We start from the raw sequence: 16,008 nt of genomic DNA on the forward strand, positions 1-16,008 counted from the left end.
TAGAAGTCAAAGCATTTTTAATAGGGCGAAGCGGTGGATGACGAACAAGTCGACTCTCACCTACCCGGAAGCAGAATATGGATTTGTTTTGAACTTGCTCAGCTAGTCAGTGTTGGAGGAATATCGTTTTGAGGATGTAACGTGTTGACACAGTTTATGCATCGGAGAGGTGAAACGCGTACATATTTATTTAGTAATGACTGTGAGTGTTCTCTGTTTTACGTCTCTGAAATTGTTCTGAAATAGTGTGATTTACGATCATCTGTCAACTTCAACCTGCCATCGCATTTCAAGTAACGTTACTGTTAGCACACTAGCTAGCTAGCCAGCCAGCCAGCCAGCCAGCCACGCAACGTCAACATACCCATGATCTCTCGATATTCTGTGTCATATAAAGACATATACAGTAACAACCGATTGTTACAAATGACAGGGGATTCGTGAAACAATTTCCGACTTAGTTGAGATCGAAAGGTAGCCTGCTTTCTCGTTGGAGAAAATGGACTGCGCGGCGCTGGAACTTGATGCAGTGAAATTCGCCAAATCTGCTGTTTTGTTCGACCAGAAGGGAAAGTATAATGAAGCAGTGTTCTATTACAAGGTAAGACGTTTACTACACAGAGAGGGTTATGGCTAAATATGCCTACGGCTATAGCAACAATTAAGTAATTGTATATTGTTAATCAATATACGCCCATGTTATGTAAGTGTGTGCTGTATAGTGTGAATTATAGCCTACTGTCATTTTTCAGGAAGCGGCGCAAGCACTGATCTACGCTGGCATGGCGGGATCTAAACTGGAAAACATACAGGACAAGGTGAACGAATACCTGGACAGAGTGCAGGCTCTGCATAATGCAGGTCAGTCAATTTATTTCACTGTCAATTTGCCTTTTAATGATGCTAAAGCCTACAGTCATAGTCATGATTTAGGCTATGTCTGTGGTTATAAATCATACTGTCTTGGCCAACATGCTGTGACATCCACCCATGACCTATGCGTACTAGATTCTGAATACTAGAAAGGTTACTAGATGCATTCTTAGGCTACTGTATGTGCACTAAATATGAAAGTGGAAAGTGAGGTGGTGGCCACCTCCCACCTGTAAGTCATAGTTTCCGTGACTTGCAAAACTGCTTCCAGTAAGTAGCTCAACAGCTAGGCCCACAGTTTGAGAGTGGGTATGACTTGCCAAAGGTCTAAAGAAGGCCTGTTAGGTCATAATGGCCATGGTATGATGCCTAGTTTGAGTAGTGACTTGGAAGTCATCCTGTGTGTACGCCACCCACGGGGTCATCTTCCACTTTTTTGTCCACCTGTTATATGAGAAGTGGGAAAGTTGGATAATGGAAACCTGTTGAGCTTCTCTCATTCAGCATACATACAGCACAATAGACACAGCAACAGCTTACACAAACAAGCATGGGATGAAGTGAAATTATCTTGGTAGCAGTTTTCACAATTACAGTGGAGACATGCAGTAGCTTTGAAACTTCTGTGTGAATTATATTTTTAACATTTTCTTATGCACTGAATATTTTGCCCATAGTGGTAAATATGGAATCAACACAACAGTGTCTAGACTAGAGTCAAAGCTCATATCCTCATTCAGATCATACTACAACATGTAATTAGAGATGCACCGATATGGAATTTTAGGGCCGATAACGATAACCGATATTTATTGGTTTGTTGTGGCCGATACCGATACGATAACCGATAATATTACTCTTGAAAAAAAATTGTGAAAAGTGATTTGGGGAAAGCATTTAATAAGCATAATTTTATTGCAGAAATTTTACCTACCACCAAATGATGGACAGAACTCATAATAGTCCTCAATAGTACAGCAGTCAACATAACAGTAGCCTAGCCCTACAGTATGTGTGGCTCCTTTAAGTGAACCTGACGTCAGTGAATTGCGAGTGAGTGGCTAGAGAGTATGAATAGTTTTCATTTAGGACTAAACACTCATAAACGGCTCAGCTGGGAATAAGCTACAGCATAGCGACCAAATCAGAGTTTGTGAGAGAAACTTAGGTTGCGGGTAACTGCGGGTAACTGAATAAAGCTGCAACTCCTCAGACTGTATCTTATGTCCGTCTACTCTGTTGCGCACAACCTGCTGCAGCAGAAATGAAAGGGGTTAGCCCCGAAGGTTTTAATAACTTATTATGATGACCTGTCTGGAACTGAAGCAGGAATGGTTAGCATTTCTAGGTAATAATACAAAACCCAAGCTAAAGTAATGCAAATACTAAAACACAACTTAGAACTACGCCTACTTATGTAGCCTACTCATCCCACTAACGAGTTTGTTTATTTGTTTCCCCGACCAGCGCGGTAAAGTGCAAACATATCAGCACAAGACGACTCTAGATAGGGCTGAGCTCCGCTCTGGTATGGTTATCATAGGCGGATCATTCACGAGACGATTTTGAGATGCACAGATTCCCAAATGAACGCATATCCACAGATTTTGTTAGAGTGGTGAAATACATTCACACCGCTGACATTATATTGAGGAACAAGTATAGCCAACCAAGCTCAGCTCAGTGTAGCCAGACGGACCTTACGTAGGCCTAAATTAGGACTTTAAAAAATATCGGCGCAAATTATCGGCCAGAATTCTGTTATCGGACCGATAATAATATTTTCATTTTTTCACTTATCGGCCAATAATATATCGGCCGCCGATATATCGTGCATCCCTACAAATTTACCTTTTCAGAGAAAACATGCTTGCCATAAACATTTGCCAAATGAACGCATTTGAAGTTGTGCACTTCTGTTGTGCACCTGCTGAACCAAGGCCATAGGTCTCTAAGGGAGTGCAAAAAATAAGGCAAACTGGAATGCCACTGTAAACAGCAAAGCTCACTGAATAGATCCTTCATCAAGAGGTTTGGCGTTAGGTTACCATCAAGGAAGAACCCATTCAAATTTTGGAAAGTGAAACTAACTCATGCAGGTAGCCTGTAGGTGGGATCTGATGGGATCATCAATTTTCATGAAAATGTGTGTAATCCTGGGCAATCCTTGCACAATCCTGCTAACAAACAAACCAACCAAACAACCAACAAACAGGTGGAGACAGAAACCTGCTTGCAAACGTTTGCTTATGTTTGCGAATTTGAATGCACCTCTGATCTCTGTCTGAACATCCACCTTGCAGTCCAGGCCCAGAGCAGTGACCCGCTGAAGACGAAGCAGCAGCTGGATCTAGAGCGGGCCTACTTCCTGGTTACACAGGCCTTCGAGGAGGATGAGAAGCAGAACAGCGATGAGGCCATCGAGCTCTACACTCAGGCGGTGGAGCTCTGTATCCAAGCGGTGGGTGTGCTACTGTAGCTCTCTTTGTGTCTAAAGTTCCTGTAGCTCTACTTGTGTCTAAAGTTCCTGTAGCTCTACTTGTGTCTAAAGTTCCTGTAGCTCCCTATGTGTCTCTAAACTTCCTCTGGTTTAGAGAAAATACTGCCACAATGAGCCCCGGACACAGCTAATTTCACTCTGTTGTTCAGACTGCTGGTTTAAGTGAATTCTGATGAGGATTTATTTTTTTTTTATCTCAAGAAGATACCGAGTCAGCTTGCTCTTTTAACCCAAACCTCCTTATAAATTGCGTGATCTGTACAGTATGTTTGACAGGTTATTCATGCCACGACAAGCCTTAATTGCAAATTTAATATTGCCTCTTCAACCTTCATGTCCACTGAACTGTTTAGGGTGCCCTCTTGATATGTCTCACTTTCTATCATCTTTAAGTCGAACTGTCGTGTTGAAATATGTAGAATTAGCTTATAAGCATTTTGGTAATTTCTCATGCAGCCACACCTTTGGTTGGTCGACAGGTGTTTTAACCTGACCTTCAGATGCATGCCCTGTATGTCGTGACAGGTTTATTGACTGTTTCTGTAATTAGAGACAGTCCTCTAGATGTGTGCGTCTGCATGCTCTGATCTTGCTGCTCTCTCCCTCCTCCTCCTCTTCCTCCTCCTCCTCCTCCTCCTCCCACAGTCAAATGAGACATCTGACCAGGCTCTACAGGGCAAACTGAAGCAGCTCGCTCGACAGGCGCTTGACAGGTGAGGGAGGCAGGTGGCTATCTCATCAACTCTGAACCGTCTCTGTCTCTCACTCTCCACTCGATTTCATATCCACTACTGAAAACCAGGTTGTGTTGTGTTATGTAAACCAAAGAATAACATTTTAGGCTTCTAAGGTCAAGGTTTGTTGCTGTGATTTACATAGCCAAATATGTAAACTGTTTAAACTTTTTTTTACATTGCACAAATTACATTGTGACCGCTGGCACTGCTATAACCAGTGTCCACAGTATCTGCTGCTACACCAGTACATATGGTGGAGAGTCCCTTCTCTCTCTCTTACCTCTTGGTTATTGTTATGGTTATATGATTTAGCAGACGCTTTTGTCCAAAGCGACTTACAAATAAAAACAATACAATAGTTACAAATTAACAGTGAACAGTTTTAAAATATTGGTAAGACTACATTAAGCAAAAAATAGCTATAATAAACAACAACTGTCAATGCAATATCAATGGTTAATAGCCTAATTAAATACACAAATACCATCATATACAAACCATGATGAACCATCATATCAACTGATTTGGGATTTTGGCTGCATGACCCCACAGAGCAGAGGGGCTGAAAAATGTTGTAACCAAGGCTGCTGCCCAGGAGAGGGCAGCCTCAGCAGCCCCCAGACCCAGTGGTCAGGTGAGGCAGTTCCTGCCCCTGGGCCCGGACTTCTCCCTCCATGACCGGGCACAGCCGGTAAGAGCAGCCCAGTCCAGCGACCCGCAAGGGCAGCGCTACACCACAGAGGAGATAGAGGTGCTGAGGTGAGATTGTTTGTTTGTGTGTGTGTGTGTGTGTGTGTGTGTGTGTGTGTGTGTGTGTGTGTGTGTGTGTGTGTGTGTGTGTGTGTGTGTGTGTGTGTGTGTGTGTGTGTGTGTGTGTGTGTGTGTGTGTGTGTGTGTGTGTGCACGTGCGTGTGAAAGTTCTCATTCACTGGATAGAGGCATAGTATGTTTATGTCTAGTTATCAAGTTACATTTATGTACTTTGATCAGAAGTTACTTTTTATCTATAACTTTTTATCTGCTCTGCTCTACACGGCAATAAAGGTAACACAAATTTATTCAGAAATTGTATTTGCATATACACAGGATATGCCTGCCTATAATCTTCTGGCAGACTCGAACTATGACTTGACTCAAAGTGACTGTGACAGTACTTCGTGTTTGTCTTTTCAAAAGTTAAACACTGGCTTATGTGTGGAAAGGGTGGAGTGTTTATGGAGCATGTATTGTTTTTCACCTCTTCATTGGTCTGAACAGGAGCACCTCCAAGATTAACGGGATGGAATATGTTCCATTTATGAGTGTGGACTTGAGGGAACGCTTTGCCTTTCCTGTTCCTTTCACGTGAGTCAGCTCCTTCTGATTCCTGGATTTCCTCACACTTGTTGGTCATTCTTGTGTCTTTTTAACACAAGAGTAAGAGATAGTTTTCAGAGCATATTTCTTGCACTGCAAGAATTGAAAATCAAAATGTGATTTTGAGTCGTGTGTCAAAAAAACGAAATCATTACCAATCAGCATTTTTTCATGCCAATCAGCTTTCATCTAGCCAATGCTCTTGACTTGTCATTTCTATCAGCATAGTTGTCATAACTAAGAAACTCCGGTAACTCAAGATCTGTCAGATTAAAGCAAAATGAGATTAAGTTAATCTGAAAATATCCCCTGTTGTCTCTCTGTCATAGGGACAAACGTGGTAAACTGGCTTTGTCACCCAAGCAATCTGCCATCTTTTCTCGCTGGGTTCGTCCAGATGAAATGTGCAACAACCCTACCATGATATTCACTGTGTCCAGTTTCAGCATCAAACAGGTTGGTTTACCATTGAGAGGCTGATCTCTGTTAGAATGAGCATATCATATGAGCATATGTTAGCATGGTATCGGGTATTTTTTCTACTGTCATTTTCAATATGTGTTTTTGTTTTCTTTGTCTCCAGACGGTCGTGTCTGACTGTTCATTTGTGGCCTCATTGGCTATCAGCGCAGCATATGAAAGACGCTTCAACAAGAAACTCATCACAAGGTACAGCTGCCAAAGACTCTGAGCCACTGGGATCCATAAATGCATAACAGTTGATGTATATTCTGTATGTTGTGACAGTCAGACTATAGACTACTAACCACCCTGCTCTGTCTTTGTATGTTGGCAGCATCATCTACCCTCAGAACAGGAAAGGAGAGCCAGAGTATAATCCTTGTGGGAAGTATATGGTGAAGCTGCACATAAATGGCGTGCCTAGAAAGGTAGGGTTACTTTATTAACATGGACCTGCTCATGTACAGGATGTCAGATATGGGTAATGTTGTGGCCTTTGCCAGATCTATGTTCATCAAGCAACCGTGGTCCTATACCAGACCTATTTATTTAAAAAAAACAGGTCCGTCATCAGTGGTGGCACTATTTGTGCTGTTCTTTTTTTCTGTATATTCCTTTAGCCTTTTTATTTAGATAGGGACAGTAAAGATCAACAGAAAGCGAGTGAGGGAGAGAACGATTGGGAAACGTTATTGGGTTAGATTCAGACCTATGTCCCTGTGGCCATTTGGACCTGATTGTGGTGTAGACGCTGTTGGCACTTGGGCTGTTCTTCTAATGAGCCTATATTTTTCTGTGTTTTAGGGGCTACCACAAATTGCCCCTCAGAGGACATGGAGGTTCTCAAAGTCTATGTCATCTTGTCTATTCGATGCAGTGCCTTACAGTCTACTAGTAAACAACACAGTTCCCACTCAATAAATCACTGAACTGTTGTTGAGTGGTATCATGCATCATTTTTGTGTGTGGAGTATATTTATGTGGACAATGCACACAAGGGGAAAGTCTCACAGTCCACTTTCAATTCATAGTTGACTCGCAGGTCTCGTAAAACATCTTAATTGAGTGAACGCTTACGTAAGGACCCCATACTTTCTGTACATAGTCTTACACGTTTCTCACTATAGCAGACAGACCCTTCCTATTTTGATCACGGTCAAAATAGCCTAAATTGTGTAGATCACAGTGTACCATGTGACATGACGGAAATGTGCAGCCTGCTAGGTCTCCACATTCCAGGCTCATCTTCATCACATCACATTACATCTCTATTCACACACTTCATCTACCTCCTTTTATAGTCTGCTTGCACAGCCAAAAAACTGATTTGGAGCTCAGGGCTAGTGTCAGAGTGGATTAAAGTGAAAAACATTCAACTGGAACAGAAGAGGTTGACTGCCAACACTGTAGAGACAGAGACACACCCATCAAAACCCAACTTCATCCAGCCTGCCTTATCTTCGGCTTCTCCCAGCTGCGTCATCCGCAGTGGAGGTCAAATGTCTCTGAGGCATAAACTTGAACAAACTTAGTGATGATCGTAGATTGGATATACCATTAGAATGTGAACGGACTTGGCAAGAATCTTTTTCAAGACCGGCAGCAGTTATTTTTGTGTAGTACGTTCAATTGCGCCTACAATAGGTGTCTTAAGATTAGTATACTTTCGGTCTGCTTGTCAACATGAATGTTGTTGTTTTTTTTTTTTCTTAGGTGATCATCGATGACTACCTGCCCGTGGACCGTAATGGGGAGCTCCTCTGCTCCTACTCCAGCAACAGGAACGAGCTCTGGGTGTCGCTCATAGAGAAGGCCTACATGAAGGTCATGGGAGGATACGACTTCCCTGGCTCCAACTCGGTGAGTGTGTATTCCTCAAAATGTCCATTCTTTTCCAGACTGTTACAAGTACATTCCTCTTTGATGATAAGTGCGGACAGCGTGTTCCATGGAAAGAGCTGCTTGTGTGTTCTTTCTTGGCCAGCGCTGTGCTTTTGAAAGCATCGGTGCTGTGTTGGGAGTTTGTGGAGCTGATGGGTGGGCCATGGTCCGCCTCCTTCTTGTGTCCCCCAGAACATTGACCTGCACGCGCTCACCGGCTGGATTCCCGAGCGTATTGCCATGCACTCAGACAATCAGTCCTTCATCAAGGACGACACATTTCGCATGCTGTATCAGAGGTGAGATTTCAGCACTGGGCTCACATACAAACACACCTATGCACACACAGACATGCACACACACACACACACACACACACACACACACACACACACATACACACATTGCATGTCCAAACATATCCATTCATACACACTGGCACAAGAACATGACATGCGTATTGAAATTCAGACTCACAAGAACACACACAGACTGACATTCACACACTTACAAGTGCTCATAACACCCATGCATGTCAGCACAATTTGGGGGCTAAATCTTGAAATTTCAAGTGTTGAATGCAGAATAAAGCCAAATAAACTCTCTGACCTTTCTCTCTCCGACTGTTTCCATTTTCCTGTAACGCTTGGACAGGTTTCATAGAGGTGACGTCCTCATCACCACGGCAACTGGGGTGATGACTGAGGAAGAGGGGGACAAGTGGGGGTTAGTGCCAACTCACGCCTACGCTGTTTTAGACATCAGGGAACACAAGGTGAGCTACATACAAAAAAGGATAATTAGTCAGAGTTCTGACTGTGAGGCACTAAAGTGATCATAAACCATAAAGTGGTCATTTGGTACGCATTAGTAACATATGTGCAGAACAAAGCATTGTTAACATCCCGAAGAATTTCCTGAGGTTTAAGTTATCAATAACAGCGAAAACATGAATATTGTTTGAAGGAGTACAAAGGAAATTAAAAGGTAAACACTCATAGCCTCAACCTGATTTGATTATGGACCAATCATGCCATTCCCGTGCTCTGTAGATAATTTAATTCTGTAGACCTCTCCTGTCCTACTAATGTCATGTCAGGGTATTGGTGTCACATTTGTTTATTTTATGTCGTCCACTGATTTGCAAAGTCATGTTAGAAGCTTCTGGAATCGGATCTAAAAATATCTTGGCTTTCTCCATCTCCATCTTCCTTGACCCGCTGTGACTGTGTATATTCATTTTTTTTCCTGGTGCAGGGAAAGCGGTTCCTGCAACTGAAGAACCCTTGGAGCCACCTCAGGTGGAAAGGCCGTTACAGCGAAAGGGATGAGAAGAACTGGACCCCTGATCTCCTCAAGTATCTCAACTTTGACCCCAAAATGGCACAGAAGTTTGACAATGGTAAGAAAACCGGCCTGTGTGCTTGCCTCGTAGAGCTTGCTTTCACTCACAAACTGACATAACAATCTGCTGTGCGTCATACATACTGCATGTTGATAAACGCGCTACCTATACGCTACCTATGCAACAGGTGTCTTCTGGATTATATGGGAGGATCTGTGTCAGTACTATGATGTCATCTACCTAAGCTGGAGCCCTGCACTGTTTAAGGAGTCTTCATGCATTCACAGGTAAGTCATCCACAATGACTGTATTTCTGAAATGAAAAAAAATCATTAGTAACGTTTTAAAACTTTGATCCATTTTAAAAGTTGTTTTTACATTTGGTAACACATGCAGTTTTTTAACAAGTACTTTTTTTTAGCTTGAATGTATTGCAGATAAATTAATTTCTTGTGTCAACATCCTTGTCCGTAAGGATGGAGTTTTCATCTTGTACATGTAAACTGTGAGCTGTAATGTAGAGCTGCTTGCTTGTCTCTCTCTCTGCAGTAGTTGGGATGCAAAGCAGGGTCCAGTGAAGGATGCCTACAGCCTAGCCAACAACCCGCAATACAAACTGGAGGTGCAGTGTCCACAAGGGGGCGCTGCAGTGTGGGTGCTGCTCACCAGACACATCACAGACAAGGTCAGTGAGTGGGCAGTTAGTCAGTTGTGATAGTGCCAGAGATGAGAAATCCGGCTTCAGAAAGTAAAAGTTCTACCACATATTTCCTCTGTATTCAGTAAAAAAAACAGCTGATTCTTACAAGCTCAACTCTTCAGCCAGGTAGATGTGCTAATTAGTGAAATCAATTGTTTTAGGTGCACAGGTAGAACCAAAACGTTCTGATGCCAAGTTCCCCATCTCGGGATAGCTCTGAAATGTCAGGGATTACGTTCCCATTTCATGCACTGGAACCAGTTGTGCCTTAGCAAAGGATGTAAGGCTGCATGAGAGCCATATATTTTATGGTCTCCATGAACGTACGTCATAAATCTTCACTGGAATGCCCATTAAAGGCGATATGATTTTTCACAGGAAAGGTGAAAATAGGCCTGGTGTTTCTTTTTCGTGTATTTTGGCCTGCTTTGACTTTACTGAGCTTCATTTCTCCCTCTTCAGGATGACTTTGCACAGAATCGGGAGTTCATCACCTTAGTGGTTTACAAGACAGATGGAAAGAAGGTGTATTACCCTGGTGAGTACGAGCACTGAAGATGATGATTTCCTGGAGATAACAGATGTGTTAAACTAACAGGCATTAGCTGGACTATTCACAATCTCATGTTTATTGTGTATGTGACCATGGCACAGAGGTTTCTAACTTGCACCCAGAATGTTAAGGCCCTCTCAGATTTTTATGGGGAAGATTTAAAAAAATATATATATATATTTTTTTTTTTTCATTTTGTAAAATTATTTTCTCTTGTATGAGGTGATGGTCCCTACAACAGCAGTAATCTAGCCTGGGTGTTCCCATGCTGCCTTGCGTGCGATTTGATTCACGCTGCTAAGGCAGCCTGGAGACCATGGAGCAAATTTTCGCCTGAGATAGGGGACCAATCACAGAACAAGGGAGAAAGCAAGACGATGATGAGCTATGCACAGACGCATTTGATAGACATCCGTGGCACCCAATAAATGGATCTGGGCATTTTTTTCAAATACGAGAAAATTAACGTTTGGTTCCCAGACCACGTCTCATTGAGAAGTGGTGGCGTTAGCCAGGCTAGCAGTAATCAGAGGTCCCGTACTGTTCTCTGTGTGGTTTTATTTGTTACATTTTGGAGTATTATCCTTACTCCTCGAGTTACCCTTTTTCTTTTCTCTTGTATGAGATGAGCAGTAAGCTGTGAGTACTGTTCTCTGTGTCCTTGCAGCGGACCCTCCTCCCTATATCGATGGTATCCGCATCAACAGCCCACACTACCTGACCAAGATGAAGCTGACCAGTGCTGGCACTCACACCTTCACACTGGTGGTTTCCCAGTACGAGAAGCAGAACACTATCAACTACACCCTACGAGTGAGTGGTCCTCGGTTTGAATGCATGCGTGCGTGCGTGCGTGCGAGCCAGAGGAAAGGAGAGGGGATGAAATGAAAGAGTGCTGATGGAGAGATGAAAGAACTGCAGAGGAGCTTGCAGATCCCTGTGCCACCCCAAATCCCCACTTAAAGGAGAGCCGTGTTTACTGAAAATGCCAAACTACATCTGACGCCACCCCAACGGTGTGATGAATATTACATCAAACGTGCCTGTCTGGACATCTGACCTCGTATTGATCTCCTGGTGCTGTAACAGAGAGCCGTGTGTGTGTGTGTGTGTGTGTGTGTGTGTGTGTGTGTGTGTATATATACTCTTTTGATCCCGTGAGGGAAATTGTGTGTGTGTGTGTGTGTGTGCGTGCGCACATGTGTGCATTCGTGGGTGGGTGGGTGGGTGCGTGCGTGTGTGTGTCTGTGTCTGTCTGTGATTATGTTCACACGCAAATACTCTGGAAGAGAGTAGGCGGTTTTGACAGAGCCTTGGTAAATTAGCACCAGCTCTGTGAGCCATCTCATTCCAGGAACACCAGGAATGTTTTGCTATCTCTGAAACATGTGCAGCACTTATGGCATCTTGTGAGTGGGCCATCTCGTTTCATCCAGAAAAGATCCAGGAACACCAGGAATACTTTGGCATCCCTGAAACATTATGGGACGATAATATTGTCTAGGAGTCATCATTGGGCATCTTGTGTGCTAAAATAGTGAAGCCGGGCAGACACTCTAACGATTATGATCTAACTTTGGCCCCAATTCAGTCAGACCTGATAAATTAGTCCTGCAGTTTGAGCAGGCTCACAATCCCTGATTAGAAGACGTACTAGTGACAGCATTCGAGCTCTGATCTGATCAGATTGGATTTCTGGCTTGCAGTGTAGGCAGTTGAACACAGCAATAGCAACCAGTCGAAATGTGTAGTGCGAGTTACCAAAAATCGCCATCTATAAGCCTACAGTCCCCAAAGTAATCACATGTCGAATCTTCCACAGGTGTACTCAGTGTGCAAGTTTAACTTCTCCAAAATCCCAACACCCTTCACACACACCAAAAGGGTAAGTCCGAAAGTCTCTCTGATTAAACTTTCTTCCGCTACATGAGAACTCTTGGCCCACCCACCAAGTTTGGTGTTAAACTAAGAGCGTCTGGCCTGGTCTGGTATTCTCCTCAGATCAACGGCCAGTGGAAAGGTGTCAGCGCTGGGGGCTGTGGGAACTACAAGGACTCGTACAAGCACAACCCCATCTACCAGATTAACATGGACAAGGCCGCACCACTGCTCATAGAGCTCAGAGGGTCCAGGTGAGAATCCAGTCGTTTTATTTATTTAATCCGTTGTTGTATTTTTAATTCATACAGGACAGTAGAGGTTGACAGGAAATTAGTCGGATAAAGAGATGGGAGTTGGATTTGGGAAATGACCACAGGTCAGAATGGAATCCTGGTCCCTGTGGGAACTTAAACCCAAACATGGTGTGGATGTGGCCACTTTTCTTCACAACTCCCCTCCAGATGAGAATCTTGATTGCAGTATTGCCTCTTAGCCATGAGAGGGCACCAATTGTCTGGGTTTGATATTTGGTGCTTTCCAGCTGGAGACTGGTCGCAATGCACCAACCCAAGTGCACCACATAGCACCATGTCTACTGACTGATGTGTATTCACTGCTACTCAGAAATGTGGATTAGATTACATTGTATTGTTAGGTTACTATGTTTTCAGACTTGACATAGTATGAGTATGACAACTTAACGTTTTTAGCTGTACTATGTGTGTAATTGTTTTCTGTGCTGTGTGTGTGTGTGTGTGTGTGTGTGTGTCTGCTGTATAATCAGACACAAGTCACACAGGTGCATGTGTTGGTGCAAAATAGAAAAACAAATTGCCCAAAGAGGTTTGCTCCTGAAATACTGAGGTGATTCAGCCTGTGCCTCACAATGCCTTCAGCAGCATCCCTCTCTTTGTTCACCTCTGTCTCTTCTCCATGTGGAGGGTTCTCTGCAGTCCCTGCATGTCACTTCTCTTTTGAACCCTCGGTTCTATTCCCCTGCGTTCCCTGTGCTCTGTTTCACTGTCTCCCTGTTTCGGTGGGGTGAGGAGTTAAGTGATTCACAGCCCTTTAAGTGTGATTGATTGTGTCGGGTCTATCTGTCCGCAGGCAGTACAGCGTGGGCTTTGAGATGCTGACCGTGTCTACTGTCGGAGAGCCAGGACCAGCGGGGTTCCAGCGCAAGAGCAGCGGAGACTACCGGTAACGGCGTCCCTTCTGATCTAAACATCTGTGTGTCCAGGCAGGAATGACCGTAGAAAGGAGAGGCCAGCACAGTGGTCTGGAGTGTAATCATGTTGGTTCAGAAAAATACATGGAAAATACTGATGAAATCCCAAAGTGAAAATCTGCAAAAGCCTTTGATTGCTTTTATTAATGGCTCCCTGTTCTTGTTGTCTTCGACTGGTCCAGTTGATCATTTTAGTATGTGGAAATGTGGTAGGATCACTTCAGTATGTGTCATCTGTTTTTCAGCAATGTGGCTAATGTGTTACTGATTGCTGGAACAGCTAGCTTGTGTACATCATGTCTCTCAAAGAGTGTGTGTATGTGTGTGTGTGTGTGTGTGTGGTGTGTTAATATTAATATGCCTTTTGACATTAACTTTCGCCAAGCCAGACCACCGCAGTGCCAAGTCATCTTCTTCATCATACTGTGTCAAGGCATGCGCTGCAGCTTTCATTCTGCTATTTAACTATAAAAACTATAAAGTTTAGCTCAGCCAGCCCCAGAACACACACACACACACACACACACACACACACACACACACACTGGGGTGTGCAGCTCAAAGCCCCAGAACACACACACATACACACACACACACACACACACTGGGGTGTGCAGCTCAAAGCCCCAGAACACACACATACATACACACACACACACACACACACACACACACACAGACACCCTGGGGTGTGCAGCTCAAAACCCCTTTAGCTCAGCCAGCGCCAGATATTCAACACACATTGGCCACTTTGAAGTTTGCAGCTGCAGAAGTGCCTGTCGCGGGCATGTTTTTAATCATTAGCACGTAATTTCAGCACACAGTAATAATAGTATTCACAGTCAACAGTCTGCTGTTGTCTGCTCTGGTTTTAGTTTATTTTAGGCTTCAGTGGCACGCTTGTCTAATCATTCTATTGAAGCGAACAAGGAACAAAATAAGTAATTCATTGTGAGATAGCGAATAGCTAACAGATGGCTATTTCATACTGTTTTTTTTTTAATTAATCTAAATCAATTTTCAGCACAGTGAAAATATGGAGTGTATGTGTGCTCTGTAGAAATGAATCCTAAGACCTCACTATTTGTGCTGAGCTTTGGCATTTGCACTATTTTAGATAAACTTTTCTCCTCAGAATAGCAACACAGTGGATCAGATTCCACGTCCCGGTTTACTGTATGATCAGCATTAACGTTTTCCCCCTCCTCCCTTGTTTTCCCCATCTCCCTTGTTTTCCCCCTCCTCCCTTGTTTTCCCCATCTCCACACACGTACCTGTGCAGGTGTGGCTTCTGTTACCTGGAGCTGGAGCACGTCCCGGCCGGCATCTATAACGTCATCCCCACCACCTTCCTCCCCAAGCAGGAGGGCCCCTTCTTCCTGGACTTCAGCAGCGCCGCGCCTCTCCGCGTCTCCCAGCTGCAGTGAGGAGGACGAGGCCGAGGCCGGGCGAGCGAGCAGCCCAAGCTGTGGTCGTGGTGGCCAGAGGATCCACGGCTGGGTAAAGACATCTCCAGCGGTCACTTAAAACGGGTGTCTTCCCTTCCTCATGTGACTGTTAACAAAGGGTTTATGGCCATTGACTAATTTCTACGGACTGGACTTGGGAGACATGAAGGAGATTTTGGTGATTTTGGTTGGTGGGCTGTGGCTGCCTCTTTCATTGTGACTATGATATGGGCTCGCCTGTCTCAGCAAGTACTGTATGTTTATATGAACAGATGAGAGATCTTTGCCATCTTTTGCCCAACCTTGCAACAGACTATTTATTCAGTCGTGGCTGCACAGTGCACTCACTCACAGGAATACACACACACACACACACACACATTCTGACATGGGAATATGACTGAAACTGTATGAGAAATGCTGAGCATTTAACCTAAGCAACGGCGATATTTATTCTCAGGAGACTGCATCCCTCCGACAGGGATCTCTTAACCGAATCTTTAAAATGATGATGTCTTCTCGCGGGCCAGAGTCGCGTCAGCGAACAAGAGAGCTGGACTGACCGCCTGGTAGGATGTGCACTTCCTCTTAAGGGCTCTACTCGTCTCCTCTTACCGCACTGCACTAGGAGGCAGCCGCACGTCTGCTCTCTGACACGGGAAGGGGAGGCACTTGCTCACATCCTCAAAAGGCATCCACGTACTCGTGCATCCATGTTCCACCCACCCACACACTCAGATCATGCAGTCAAAAGCTGCAATTCCGATAGATTGTTGTCCTGCACAAGTCTCCAAGTACAGCCCATCGCACTTTTCCCATGAAGGTTTCTGAGGAATCTATTGCCAAAATGAGTTTACTGCATACAAAGTGGTTATATGATATCATATGGTACTGTGTGTGTCTGCTGCATTTTTTGCTACATCAAGACTTTTTAAGACAGCTGTTTTATGTGAAGGTTCAGCCATGAGCATAGTCAGCAATGCACACTGTACATCACAAGCTGTTTTTGTCTAACTCCACAAGGCAAATATACATACAATTATA

The 16,008-nt window shown here is 43.9% G+C and overlaps 1 protein-coding gene across 1 annotated transcript; it reads left to right on the forward strand.

Moving 5' to 3' along the window:
• The first annotated feature begins 82 nt into the window (after positions 1-82).
• On the forward strand, positions 83-16,008 carry capn7 (calpain 7). The gene is made up of 21 exons (XM_076280223.1): positions 83-601; positions 753-861; positions 3,177-3,334; positions 4,019-4,086; positions 4,663-4,869; positions 5,368-5,454; positions 5,796-5,922; positions 6,050-6,135; positions 6,263-6,356; positions 7,642-7,788; positions 8,002-8,108; positions 8,464-8,584; positions 9,067-9,211; positions 9,342-9,441; positions 9,704-9,839; positions 10,317-10,392; positions 11,075-11,220; positions 12,230-12,292; positions 12,409-12,539; positions 13,396-13,488; positions 14,799-16,008. The coding sequence occupies exons 1-21, from the start codon at positions 500-502 to the stop codon at positions 14,941-14,943; spliced, it is 2,448 nt and encodes an 815-aa protein (XP_076136338.1). The 5' UTR covers positions 83-499; the 3' UTR covers positions 14,944-16,008.

The sequence above is a fragment of the Alosa pseudoharengus genome, unplaced genomic scaffold (genome assembly GCF_046254945.1).
Source record: "Alosa pseudoharengus isolate Yale_2024_CS ecotype anadromous, Long Island Sound unplaced genomic scaffold, YU_APseudo_1.1 YU_APseudo_1.1_scf_12, whole genome shotgun sequence".
NCBI classification, from domain to species: domain Eukaryota; kingdom Metazoa; phylum Chordata; class Actinopteri; order Clupeiformes; family Clupeidae; genus Alosa; species Alosa pseudoharengus.